We start from the raw sequence: 13,740 nt of genomic DNA, 5'->3' as shown, positions 1-13,740 counted from the left end.
CTCTTTCCAAGATTAGGTTGTCAACCCGTAAAATAGAGATGGCATAAATAAGACTTTCTCATGCCGTCTTCAACTCAGGCAATGTGGAATTATTAAATAAGAAAGAATACACAATTTTGAATCTTTTCAAATGAAAATAATAATTTTTTTTAACAGTTAGTATGTATCCTTATGCAGAAATATTTTTTTTTTTTGTTTGTAGGGAGGCATGAAGTTTACATGATAATAATGTTGGATTTATGCTTTCAAAATGAATTTTAAAATAGTTTACTCTTTTTGGTTTTACATCTAGTTTGCTGGAAAATGAAAAGCCAAGTAAGGATGTCAACGAGGATGGATATTTGAATATTTTATCCATCCCTGAATTGGAAACGATTTTGCCCAAAATTAAATAGGGATAGTTTTGGTGATGGTTTTAAAATTTAAAAACCATTATGTTTCCATTTCAATTTCAGTGAATTCCTTGATCGGAACCTGATATGAAATTCAACCTAAAACCGAACTTAGACATCAAACCCGAAATTGAGTATACATGACATCTCTTGGTCTCATTTATATTTAGCATAAATCCTAGCCCTCTATCCCGTTCAATATGGATTATTCATAGATCAGGGATGGGTAAATAACTAAATGGACTAACCCTAGAGATTAGAAAGGTGTGTCTTTTTCCTTCCGCCGGTTTTAATTTGAATTATTGCATTTGTTGGATGGCCATATTACTATTTTATAACTATTGAGTTTGCTTAATAGTTGTGTTATTATTTTAGAATTATTAAGTTTGTTGGATGGTTGTGTTATTATTTTTGAACATATTTATTAGTTAAGTTAGTATGAATTATATAAAAATTATAAATGATATCTTTATTTTGGATATTGATATATGAAAATTTTGAAATGAATAAAAAAAGTTAAATGATTTTTAGTTTTTGGGTTTCAGTATCAATTTTGTAGTTTTTCTAGGTGGTGGTTATAATTTTTTATTATAAAAATCATTTGGTTTTGGTGATTGGTGGTGGATTTCGAGTTTGGTTTTTGTTTCTCACAAACCCTAGATTCTGCTCCATTGACATGCCTAAAACTAAGTCTACTTTGTTTGGAAAATGAAAAGACCAAATCTTTATTGTTTTGAAAAATGAAAAGGCCATGTGTTCAGGTGTGGGGTTTGAATCTAGTATACAAATTGGTGTAAATATATTATAGAGAACTGTGGCTAGTTAATATTTCTATGTAGGAGTTGGAAAAACCATGTCTTTTGAGATTTTTTCAATTTGGGATTCATGAACCTCAAATTAATATCCTTGGATAGGATCTTTATATGGTTCTTGAATGCCATGAACAGAGTGTCTCTTGGTACGACAATTTAGATATATAAATGCCTTTCTTGGTCCTACAAGTGAGGCATGCTAGAAAATCTAGCCAAATTGAAGGGAGCAAGCTAATCACTTGTAAATATTGTTTTTTACTATTTAGGGAGGTTCGGAAGATTAAAAGGTTTTGGCATCATGTCATATATGTACCTTATGAAATTTCATATGAAATTTATAGATAGATAAATGAGTATTTATCTAACAAATTTGTAAATAGCTAACAAACAAAACAAAGATGCCTAAAGATAGGAGATCCAACCATTTATCCCCTAAACCATAAAAATGATAAAGAAAAAAAATCTTAATACTCTTTGGTGCTTAAAATAGCCATATGATCCAGGCAAATGAGTGATTGAATGTATGGTATGACCTACAATACAAAAAAAGATTCAGGCCGACCCCTCTAGGCATTGATTTTGATCATTAGGGCCAAGTGGAAGTCACTTCGCTTGATGTCTAACTCTCTAATAGCCAATGACTATACCAATTCATTTGCCTTGCGATACATATTGAAAACACCATAAAAATCACAGCTAATGTGTGAAATTCTGAATATACTAAATGGATATGGATGTGGAAGTAATGATGATAAGGGATTTACATTCAACTAGGCCCCATCATAAAAATTGCATTATGATTGTTGGGCGGACGTTAGCTGACATTTGACTTCCGTATGTAGCCAAATATTAGAAATTAACTTAGCAATCACATATCTTTCATGGATAATTTTGCCTAGTTAATTGGATTTTATCTTGTAATTTTACTCCAAAAATATCTGCTTCCTTTTTTTTTTTTTGACCATCTCTGTTTTCTCTCTCCCTACTTTTTACCTTTTGTAACCGAAATATTTGCATAATTTACTTTTTATTACATGGGGCGGAACAAAAGGCACATTAATTAAAAATATAAGTGCACATACCAAACCATCCTAGATTTTGGCACATTTAATGTATGCCATTGAAAGCTTGCAATACATGTGCATAATTTAGTTTCTATCCTAGATTTTGACACATTCAATGCATACCGTAAAAATCTTGAATGGTCTTATCATCTAACAATTGTATGAAAACTGCTATCACAATTAAATCCTAAACATGAAGATCTAGACCATACCACAAAAATTTAGACGACTATGAGCAACAAATTTCTAAGATAGCAAATTTCAAAATCAATATTTTAAAATAGTTTCTAAACTTGATTTTATTACAAAGAACTCAGATAAGGTTATCTCAATTCTACACACATGAATTTTTTTACTTATTTTTTTTCCCAATGTATTGGTGACTGAATGCAGGGTTATATATGACAAGATACAAGGAATAAAGAATTCATCAACCAAATGAGAGATCATCGGCCATCTCATGCTGTCATGCATCTCTTTTGCTTCTTCCAATTATTCCTGTCCTCCCTGCACAACAGCTGATCCTACCATCTCTCCCTGCCTAAGAAACGGACGCCTCCTTCCTTTCCCACGTGTAGTTCGCACCCGGGACGGGCCCCACCGTTCACATTGCGGTTACTAAACCCAACTCCAGGTAACGTCCGTTACAACAGAGAGTGAAAAATAGTAAAAAGAAACCAAATTAAGTTATCAAAATTATCCTAAAGGACCTCTCCTTATCAACTCTTCGATTCCAATCCATTTCGTAACCCACTCCGTAATCGCACCGTAATCCCCTTGGTTATAGGATCTAACTCTGCTTAAAGTCCGTTATATGAGAGATTTAAAAATAGTAAAAGAATAAAACATATAATTAAAGACATCTCCCTCGTAGTCTCCTCCGTTTTATGCACTTTTCTCGTGATCGTTATTCTTACCGCCTTCGCTGTCTCGCGCTCTCTCTCGCTTCTCGCTCTCGGTCTCGCCTTTTGTCCCTCTCGTGTTGCTCGCTCTCTCTGAGAGAGATCTCGATGCCGTCTTCGTCTCCCCCATCGCGAATTTTCTCCTTGTATTTTGTTTCGTTTCTTTCTTCTTCGTCGTCGTAGGAGGGGAGATCACCATGGCGGTGGGGAAGGCGGCGGAGTCGTTCTCGAAGGTGTGCGTGGAGGAAGTGCAGAGATGGGGGGCGATGAAGCAGACGGGAGTGAGTTTGAGGTATATGATGGAGTTCGGTGCCCGGCCGACGGAGAAGAATCTCCTCATCTCGGCCCAATTCCTCCAAAAGGAACTCCCGATAAGGATCGCGAGGAGGTCCATTGAGTTGGAGAGTCTGCCCTTTGGGTTGTCCAAGAAGCCAGCCGTCTTGAAGGTATATGATATGTTTCATCTCGATAGATTTTTTTGGTGTCTTTTAGTGCATTTTTTGGGGCAGATTTTGGTGTTAAAAGCGTTTGAAGATGTTGGTGTTCGATGAAAGCGTGGATTTTTGTTACGTATTTTGATTTTTGGAGTAATATGCGAAGTTTGTTTCGTATTTTCTTTTTTGTGTTGAATTCGGAATGATTTCTTGTTTTTGCAGCATTATTATGTGGATTTTCATACAAGTTCTGATCTTTCGATTTGTGACCTCCAAATTCGCCTTTGGTTTGCAGATGATTTTGATTCATAAAGCATCCTTTGTTTGATTGTTCTAGTTTTCGGAAGTTTTTTGGGGCTATAGATACTTAAAATATCAACTATGGTTGGTGAAGAGCTGTAAGAATTTATATGGGTTAGATAATGTAGCGTGATTTTTGAAGGTAACATATTTCATAGAGTATGCTTTCTGTGCTCTGTTTGTTTCTGGAAGAAATCTCTGCATTTACGTTCACATGGTTTTTTTTTCTGATTTATGTTAATTCTGCAAAACTGAATTGCTAGTCTGTCAGTGTTTGATAATTTTGGAGCATTCTGTGCTCATTCATAGATTGGATACAGACTGTTAAACTGCTTATATTCGATTATTTTCAGTTTTACTTTCTTCTGTGTGCTTTGGATCTCAATGGCACTGTCAGACATGGGTTATTTCAGTAGTTCAATTTGGATTTCATAAAAAATGAGCAGTTCTTGTGCAGTATCTGTTGTCTTGTGGCTTTTGGGATCAATGCTGCATTTATAGTCTGGTTTTTGATGCATCAGATAATGCTTTAAGTTCACCACGTTTGCATAGGAGCTGTATCCTCTAGCCTCTCTTACAGCAAGGTATTTGTGCAGAGTGAAACTGAAGAAAAACACTACTTTGTAGGCATGTTTTGATTGCTACTACATCTCGTGTCAAATTTGTGAATGAATGTATTTGCCATATAGCCTTGTATCATGTTACTATCTCTGTTGCTCTAGTAATCCTCATAGATTTTGATAACTTGTTCAATCCCTTGCTGCAGAATTATTTTTTCTTAATTTCAGAAATCATTATGGCCTTCCATCTATTGGATAGTATGTTGAATATGATGCTATTTTTTTTATTTTTTTATTTTTATTATTTTTTTTAAATATGTGATTTGTTATTGAAAGTGTCATGCTTAAAACTAATTGATCTCTTGACTTTTTAAAGGTGAGAGATTGGTATCTGGATTCTTTTCGTGATCTTCGATCTTTTCCAGAAATCAAGGACACAAGTGACGAGCTGGCTTTCACTGAAATGATCAAGATGATCAAAGTTAGGCATAATAACGTGGTACCAGCAATGGCTCTAGGTGTACAACAGCTGAAGAAAGGTTTGAACCCCAAGGTTGTGCCAACAGATCTAGAAGAAATCCATGAATTTCTTAATCGTTTTTACATGTCGAGGATTGGCATCCGTATGCTTATAGGTTAGTACAATTTCGCTTCCCATTACTTTTGTAAGTTTAGGTATTTGGTATTTTACTGCACTCTTGTAAGTTTAGTTCTCGGTACGATGAAATCTTAGAAGAAATTAGAGGGAGGGGGACTAGAATCTAGTCGACCTAATTTTAACTCTGATCCGTTTAGGTCTTGATTGGACGATAGGGTTCCTACATTGATGTTTTGAGCTTTTGGATGTGATCTGCTGTCTCTAAACTATAATCATGTGATTTGGTGACCCTTAGCCTAAGCATAAAGAGGTCAAAATTTGATATTTTCAATAATATGAAACAATACATATTTTTTGACCATTTAATACATAAGTAAGGGGTCTTCCAATCACATGATTTCAGTGTGTAAGCAGTTTATAGGTAGTAGATCTTGTTCAATGGCTCAAATTATTGATGTGGAACCCCATAGTTTAATTTGGACCTGACTAGTTCTGAGTTGAGATCCAGTCAGCCGTATTCTAGTCCACCTCAAATTAGAGGACATGCTTGGTAAACATCAATGAGAAATATATATTAGTATTATACTAAGAAAACTTTGTTCTCTGTGAAAATTCAGGGCAGCATGTGGCTTTACATGATCCTGACCCAGCACCTGGCTGTATTGGTCTAATAAACACTAGAATTTCTCCGATGCTGATGGCCCAAGCTGCTAGTGAGGATGCCCGCAGTATGTGTTTACGGGAATATGGGAGTGCTCCTGAAGTTAACATTTATGGAGATCCTAGTTTCACGTTTCCGTAAGTATCATTCGTATTTTTAGCAAATAACCATAATGATTATGTTCTTACCTATTGTTATCTCTTTGGGAGCTATGCTAGCATACTTACAAAATCACTGCACAGTTGGAATGTGCTGTGCTTTCCACTCGGATAAATTTGCTGTGCCAGATATTTGGATTATATGAATTTGGCATTGATAAGAGATCCTTCCAGCATTACCTTAGCATCCATGTTAGGTCATTCAAGAGGGGAATAAATGTAGAACTGTATATCTCTTCTCATGCATCAATTTTGTTTTCTGTTTACAGTGGCAAACAGATGTTTAATCACATCAAAGAATAATTTCTAAATCTACTCCATACCTATGCATGAAGAACACGATCGATCTTTCAACCATTGTACTTGTAAAATGCCCAAATTGACTTTTCCTAATGAATTTTCTGCACTATGTGAGCATTTTACAGGCATGAAATGCATTAATTAATTTGGATTTCTACTTTTTGTTCCACTTAAAATGCAGATATGTTCCATCACATTTGCACCTCATGGTGTTTGAGTTGGTCAAGAACTCATTACGTGCGGTTCAGGAACGATTTCCGGATTCTGACAAACATGTCCCTCCTATCAGAATTATAGTTGCTGATGGAATAGAAGATGTCACGATAAAGGTATGCCTCTATTAATTGCTGGTACCTGCTATTCTTGTCTTGCTACTTAATCAAACCTGATAATCACAAGATTGATGGCACAACTCTAGAAGTACAGATTTTTTCAAACTTTGAGGTATTTTGCCCTGTTTTAAGTAACATACCTTCACACCTGCACCTTTAAATATGCTAATATTCATATCATTTCTTTTTTCATGTTGTTTGTTTGGTTAGAACTCTATATCTTTGCAAATTTAAAGCATGAAAAAGTTCAAATGCAAACTAACTTTAATTAGTCTTTTTTTTCCCAGTTCGTGACATAGTTTACCAATACTTTTATTGTCCTCTTCTCATAAGAAACTGTACATAGACAAGGAAGTACTGCACCTTCGCATACTTTTGGTTGTTGATTGGTTTTATGACTAAAGCAGTCTTCACTAATATTTTGTCTTCAACGATCATGTTTGGTCAGAAAGATGTTCTTGAGAATTGATCCCCTGATGTTCTTTATTTACCACTTTGTGCATTAGAAGGCACATAAATGGATACCATTCCTTGAGCATGGAAAAGATCTACTAAAATTCTTGTTCACCATCTTGTATGGTGTATTGACTCCCAAGAATAGGTAGTCGACCCTTTTCAGCCCTTTTCTTTTTCCAAGCAATGGTAGATATTTTCAAGTGCTTGTCCACTTCATGTTACATACATACATACATACATACATACATACATACATACACACACACACATACATATATATATATATATATATATATATACATATATGTATATATATATATATATATATATATATATTCTTGATCTCTGACCTGTCCGTCAATCAACAACCCTTATTTTAATGCTACTTATTTTCACAATATTCGTACTTCACATAAAACATGTCCATTCTTGCAACTACATCTTGCCACATGAAATATCTGTATGCTACTTAACACCAGTTTCCTGTCTTCTTTGCATAAAACATAGTCATCAAGTTTGTGCAGCATAGAGTAGATGACCGTATGAAAATTTTGCAGTCATGCTTATAAGTCTTGGATTCTGATCAATCATTTTGTTTCACAGATATCAGATGAAGGGGGTGGCATTCCAAGAAGTGGCCTTCCAAAGATTTTTACCTATCTTTACAGTACTGCTAAAAACCCATTGGATGAAAATTATGGTGGATTAAATGATGGGATAACTATGGCTGGATATGGTTATGGACTTCCAATTAGTCGTCTTTATGCTCAATATTTTGGTGGTGATCTTCAAATTATATCAATGGAAGGATATGGTGCGCCTATCATCTTTTTAAATTGAATGCTTGACGAGAACTTTCTTTCTGTTGCTTGCTGTTTGTCTCAGCTTTGCCTAAGTTCTGTCAATTTTCTTTTTATTGTTGCGATTCAGCATAAATCTACCTTTGATTAACTAAGATGTTGCATGGGCAGAAGGTGCAAAACATTATAAAATTTAGGGTCAAAATATGCAAAGCTATCGATACATTATGTCTAAGACATTTCGCTAAAATTTCAATGCCTGTTAGATAGACAGATAAGCTTTTTTTCCTTCTAATGTTCCCTACAAATTTTATCATATTAGTTATTTTAAAAGTTTTGTTATTTTAAAAGATTTTCTAATCCAGTGAGCTAGAGAGATCCTTAAACATTGGAATAGCATGGTAAAGAAAATACAGGGAGCCAAGCAATGCATAGACACAAAGAAACCTTAGATGCACTTGCAGATTATCTAGTTTAAATAGATATCCTTGCATGGGTAGAAGGCTTTCTTCATTATATGGTGAAACAATGTCGAATATGTTTCTCTAAAATTAGTATATGCTACTAAGTACTATGGACGCATCCTGGACATATCTCAAATACTTCTGTGTGTCTGGCACCCTATATGACACAAATAGTATACTGATATGCCTCAGGTACAGCCTAATACATGTCAGATATTTCTTGTAAGAATATATTTATTTATAATATTTTTTTCTAGAAATTGGTATCTGATACAACAACGACATATTCTGGATATATCCTGGACATGTCTCCATTATTTTTTGGGTCTATTGAGCAAAGGGTTGTGCCAGGTTGGGCTAGTAATATCAAAATTCATGATAGTCTAAACTAACTTGGACCTTGGTAATCATTGGGCCATGAATGAAAGAGAGCAAGCCTAGAGAAGAAAAAGGTAGGAATATTTAGAACTATACAATTTGTAATAAACTAGACTAGAATTACTGCTTTTTATATGTAATATAGTTAGATATGCAAAAGAAATTTAGTCCATTTATTGTCATATCCCTGCCGTATTTGTATATTATTTCTTCAAATTTTGTTGTGTTGGCATGTTCTAATCATTTTATGTCCATATCCACATCCATGCTTCAAATCACAATACCTTGTTTCTTTCAATCAGTTGTCTTGTCTCATTTCCTTTTAGTGCATCATGATCATCTTTGGGACAATATCAGATGTTTGCTCTAGGAATTTGTATTTCATTCCCAGTCTCTGAAAAATTTGAACCATCAGATTCAGATCCTTCCATGAGCATCTTGACAAAAGCAGATATGAATCCTCTTTGCTTAGAAAAATGTGGATGTCCTCTGTCTCTAGGCTAATGATACAACCCAGTTTGCAGTGGTTGGGATAAAGGTTGGTTTACTAAATTTAATTGATGGAAAATATGCATTTTTTTTATAGAAGAATAGCTTATAAAAAGAATGATCACTGAATATTTAGGTTTCTATTGTTTCATGCTGTTTAATAGTTCTTTTTAACATATTATATCCATACTTTTGCTAGGCCCTCTTGTGTCTTCAACTCAAGGTTTTTAAAAGATCTTGGTCATCTTGCTGGGTGATCAAGAGCCAAATTATCTCGGCTGAGATTGGAAGGTGGGATAATTTGGAAAGACTTGAGATTTTTTGGGATCTGGCTGATCTATGATTTGATTTTATAAGATTTTTTTTCTTTTAGGTTACAAAAGCCTGAGTTGCTTATTAAAATTTTAAAATGCAATGCTTAGTAAGAAAAGAATACCAAAAAAGACATTTTGATGGCATGAGTGACCCTTATCCCAATATGGTTTGATCTTGAAAACATGTTTTTTTTGATTGATCAACATGGTAAAATGACTTAAAATATCCTTTCCTGAAGCAACATTCCACAAGCCTATACATCCCAGAATGACATTAAATTCTCTAGCAAAACGACCCTTTTCTTAATCCAATTGAAGACCCTTTTATGGATTCTCATCTCATTTTCAAATTGAACCACATGATTGGTCTTTATGGATCATCTTGACAATCAATTGCTGATCATTTATATAATCGTTTGACCAAATCACCCATCATTTTAAATCAACCCCCATTCCTGACCAATCCTGTTCTTTGACAAGCATCTTAAAATTTTTTCATTTCCTTCCAATGCTGCATTATTGGCCTATATGTTTGCTTTTAGAATCTATTCTGGTTTCATTTGATTCTGGCAGAACCCTTACCCTTAACCTTCAGTCCAATACTTACGAATCTCACAAGCCTATTCTTGAGATATAAGATCACCATACAAGATACAACTCATTACAATGTCCTTTCCTGGCCAGTATCTTACAATCTATGTGTTCTAGCTTTTTCGCCTGTGAAGATAATGCTCTAACCCTCCTGGCCTTAGTTTTCTATGATATTTGTCTCTTGCTTCTTTGGGCTCTCACTTAATGTTGATTTAATTTAGCTTGTCTTGCTCATTTAAGGAAAAGAAAGAGGGATATTTACCAAAAAAAAGGAAAAAAGGGAAAAAGAAAATAAAGAAGAAAGCTTTTACTTATCCAGTGATGACTTGCTGCTATTTCTTAGTGAAGGCTTCTCTTATATTATAATCACCACCACAGGTCATAACCTCGGTATTCTTAAATGTTTAAATTCTCCAATTTACATTCCTCGTTTATTGTTTACATTTGTGGTCGACAATCAAGAGCTTGGTGACATCACTGCACCACCACAGGTCATAACCTCGGTATTCTTAAATGTTTAAAATCTCCAATTTACATTCCTCGTTTATTGTTTACATTTGTGGTCGACAATCAAGAGCTTGGTGACATCACTGCCATTTTCATCCTTGCTATTATTTGTTATAATTTCTTCAAGTGTCTTTTGACGATAGCATTCATGTCCATTTTGGAACTGACAAGTTAGTAGCTGAGTTTATCGCGCTTCTCAAATTGCATCATTATACTTGTTTCTGTTCCATGTCAAGATATGCAAGGAAAGGTTTGTTGTCTAGCCCTCATAGGTACACTCAGATTATGGCACTGAGATGCAGTAGGCTTGTTATCTAAAACATCATTTTAGCTTTTAGATTAGTTAGACCATGGATGACTAGTGATAACTGTATAGAATTCTCGCATGTACTGATTGGCTATTATTTTTTCTTTTGTTTGAGTCTCATTATTATAGGCAAAAACTAAAAGTGGTCTCCAGTTTGTTTTACAGTAAGAATGGTGTGGGATATTATTAGCTGATTTGTTACGGTCAATGCTAAAAGATAGTAGATTTATGCAGGTATAACTTGTTCCTTTTCTGCGGCAAGGTTTCTTTCCCTCGTTTCTTTATGTACTCTATTTCCTCTTGGAGTTTTATGGTGTTTGGATTTGGATTCCAGAATCTATAGGAATTGAAACACAAGATGAATATTTATTTAAGGTGTGAAGAAGGCCGATATAGATTCTTGGTTTCCTCTCTCTCTCTCTCTAGGATGGGAACATAGTGGTTTTCTTTTGTCCTCCTTTTGCCTTTGAATATAGGCCTAAAATAGAGATGCATAAAATAACTTTACAATTTTTTACTTCCTTTTATATTTCTTTCCAGATCCATTTAGCACATGTAGTTTACCTAATTAGCATTTTTTACCAAAAAATATGCTATTTGCTTACCATTTGATGTACAAAACTTTGTTCTGCTGAGTTCCAATTGCTTCCTGATGTTCGAGCTGAGATTCTCACTTTGATAGTTCCTTTTGCAGGAACCGATGCTTACCTTCACTTGTCCCGACTCGGAGATTCACAGGAACCCCTTCCATGATGCTGTACCTGATTCTATTTATGCTCATTAGAAACCTTCTCACATTTGGTGGCTGTAAATTTCCTCTAGTTGCAGCATTAAAGGCCTTGCAGCTGATTCATGCATATTTTAAAGACCAGCAGCATCCAATTTGGTTGCTTATTCACCCTTTCTCATCTACTGATTTTCCTTTCATCTTCAGTAGATCGGACGGGCCAAAGGAAAGGAAAGAGCTACTGTAAATAAATTTTCAATTCATGTTGGAATTCTGAGTTTTTAGCATCGACCTTAAAAGTCCATCCATGATGATGCCTCCTTGGAAGTGAAGTGTCATGATTTATTCAGCAAAGGGCTTGAATTGAGTATGAATTCATGAGCTAATTCCATGGTTGGTGCTCTGCAAAGCCTTGTATGTTCATGAGACCATTGACAATGCCCAAATGGGGAGAACATATAGCATAAGCCACAACATTAATCAATGCTAGATCTCAAAAAAGAAGACACTAATCTAGTATCAAGAAAAATCAGTCCCAGAACCTATTTCACATTTATATGAGCTATGTGAATCCTGGGACCTGGGCCACATGTCAAACAATCTCTAGGTTCTTAAATAGTAGAACTCTGTTCAATGGAAAACTTGGTGGTGCACTTGGAAAATAGTGTATCTTAAATATAGTCCAAGGTAATTAGTGGCTGCTTGGAATGGACTTAAAACAACTATATCTATGTTTCAGAATGATAGAATCATCTTGGAGGGAGATTTGAAAACATTAGTAACATGGATTAATGGAAAGCATCTTCGCAACATCCAGCATTGAGAAATATCAATCATGTTTGTTCTATCTTCTCTAACTTCTCCTGCATCCACATATTTTGGGAAGCTAATCAAGTAGGAGACTGTCTGGCCAGCATTGCAAGCTCAAAGCAAGTTGAAGGATTTGGTTAGAAGACTTTCCTCCTAGCTTATCTCATTATATTAGAGAGGATGCAAGGGACATCCCCTTCATTGGATTGTACCGAGTTATCTCCTTTCTCTACGGCTAAAAGATTTTTTTTTTTTTTTTGGCATGAATACCCTCCTAAAAATTAAATTTTATATGAATATCTTTTCAAAATTGATATTTGCATGTATACTCTCGTAAAACACTTGTTTTGCTATTGTATTCTTTTTTTTTCTATATTTTTGCATATGTACCCATGCCATATAACGTTGTTATTAAATTAACAGTTTTAAAGTAAAATGACTAAAATATCTTTAATGGATAGAAGTGCAAAAAAATATTTATAAGACGATCACGATGGGTGATAAAAAAATAATTTCAAAATTATATTTTATTTTTAATTAAAATAAATATGGTTTTATTAATGGTATTAGAAGAACTGTTATATTATTAGGGGCATTTGTGAAACATAGTGTTTTATGAGGATACAGAAATAAATATAAATTTTAAGAAAGTATTCACGTAAATTTAAATTTTGAAAAGGGTATTCAGGCCAAGAAAAACTCAAAAAAAAAAAAAAAAAGAGTGGACAGAGACGTCAAGATTTATTCACATGTAATCCAAACAAAATATTGAAACGGTGGTTGGCTCTGAAACTGCAGTCTTTGAGAATCTTAATCCAATAATTGTTCATGGAAGGCATGGACCAGACCTTTTCATTGGACTGGCTTGCTATGATCTAATTCTATCATTAGATTTATGTCAAGATTTATTCATATGTAATCCAAACAAAATATTGAAACAGTGGTTGGCTCTGAAACTGTAGTCTTTGAGAATCTTAATCCAATAATTGTTCATGGATGGTATGGACCAGACCTTTTCATTGGACTAGCTTCCTATGATCTAATTCTATCATTAGATTTACGTCAAGATTTATTCACATGTAATCCAAACAAAATATTGAAACAGTGGTTGGCTCTGAAACTGTAGTCTTTTAGAATCTTAATCCAATAATTGTTCATGGAAGGTATGGACCAGACCTTTCTGGCTTCCTATGATCGAATTCTATCATTAGATTTACGTCAAGATTTATTCACATGTAATCCAAACAAAATATTGTAACAGTGGTTGGCTCTGAAACTGTAGTCTTTGAGAATCTTAATCCAATAATTGTTCATGGAAGGTATGGACCAGACCTTTTCATTGGACTGGCTTCCTATGATCTAATTCTATCATTAGATTTATGTA

At 34.5% G+C, this 13,740-nt stretch overlaps 2 protein-coding genes across 4 annotated transcripts in view; one reads left to right on the top strand and one right to left on the bottom strand.

Moving 5' to 3' along the window:
• The first annotated feature begins 3,150 nt into the window (after positions 1–3,150).
• Positions 3,151–11,900, top strand: LOC103720053 (pyruvate dehydrogenase (acetyl-transferring) kinase, mitochondrial-like). Of its 3 annotated transcripts, none has more exons than XR_015974380.2 (7): positions 3,190–3,616; positions 4,841–5,099; positions 5,680–5,860; positions 6,363–6,510; positions 7,023–7,114; positions 7,573–7,783; positions 11,514–11,652. XR_015974380.2 is itself a non-coding variant. In XM_008809580.5 (6 exons), exons 1-6 carry the CDS (start codon positions 3,368–3,370, stop codon positions 11,570–11,572), a joined length of 1,107 nt encoding a protein of 368 aa, XP_008807802.3. In that variant the 5' UTR covers positions 3,151–3,367; the 3' UTR covers positions 11,573–11,900. The 3 variants fall into 3 exon arrangements, 1 of the variants encoding a protein (XP_008807802.3); XR_015974379.2 differs by having other exon boundaries at positions 7,020–7,114; XM_008809580.5 differs by lacking the exon at positions 7,023–7,114 and having other exon boundaries at positions 3,151–3,616; positions 11,514–11,900.
• A 699-nt stretch (positions 11,901–12,599) lies between these two features.
• The window catches only part of LOC103698793 (pto-interacting protein 1-like), a 55,031-nt gene continuing 53,890 nt past the window's right edge, over positions 12,600–13,740 (bottom strand). Inside the window, exon 9 of the transcript XR_016398911.1 lies at positions 12,600–12,627. The gene's annotated coding sequence lies outside the window, so the exon portion shown is untranslated. The remainder of the gene's footprint in view (positions 12,628–13,740) is intronic.

The sequence above is a fragment of the Phoenix dactylifera genome, chromosome 17, assembly GCF_051530095.1.
Source record: "Phoenix dactylifera cultivar Ajwa chromosome 17, Ajwa_hap1_PhDact_Kaust_v1.1, whole genome shotgun sequence".
Taxonomy (NCBI): Eukaryota; Viridiplantae; Streptophyta; class Magnoliopsida; order Arecales; family Arecaceae; genus Phoenix; species Phoenix dactylifera.
The sequence above is the reverse complement of the archived record's forward strand: the minus strand, read 5'-3'. Positions and strand labels throughout refer to the sequence as shown.

Bases quoted from the DNA above. Each gene is read 5' to 3' on its own strand.
- LOC103720053 (XM_008809580.5), top strand. From the start codon at position 3,368: ATGGCGGTGGGGAAGGCGGCGGAGTCGTTCTCGAAGGTGTGCGTGGAG. The intron at 5,100-5,679 runs GTTAGTACAATT...GTGAAAATTCAG, and splicing joins TGGCATCCGTATGCTTATAG to GGCAGCATGTGGCTTTACAT. The intron at 7,784-11,513 runs GTGCGCCTATCA...TTCCTTTTGCAG, and splicing joins TATATCAATGGAAGGATATG to GAACCGATGCTTACCTTCAC.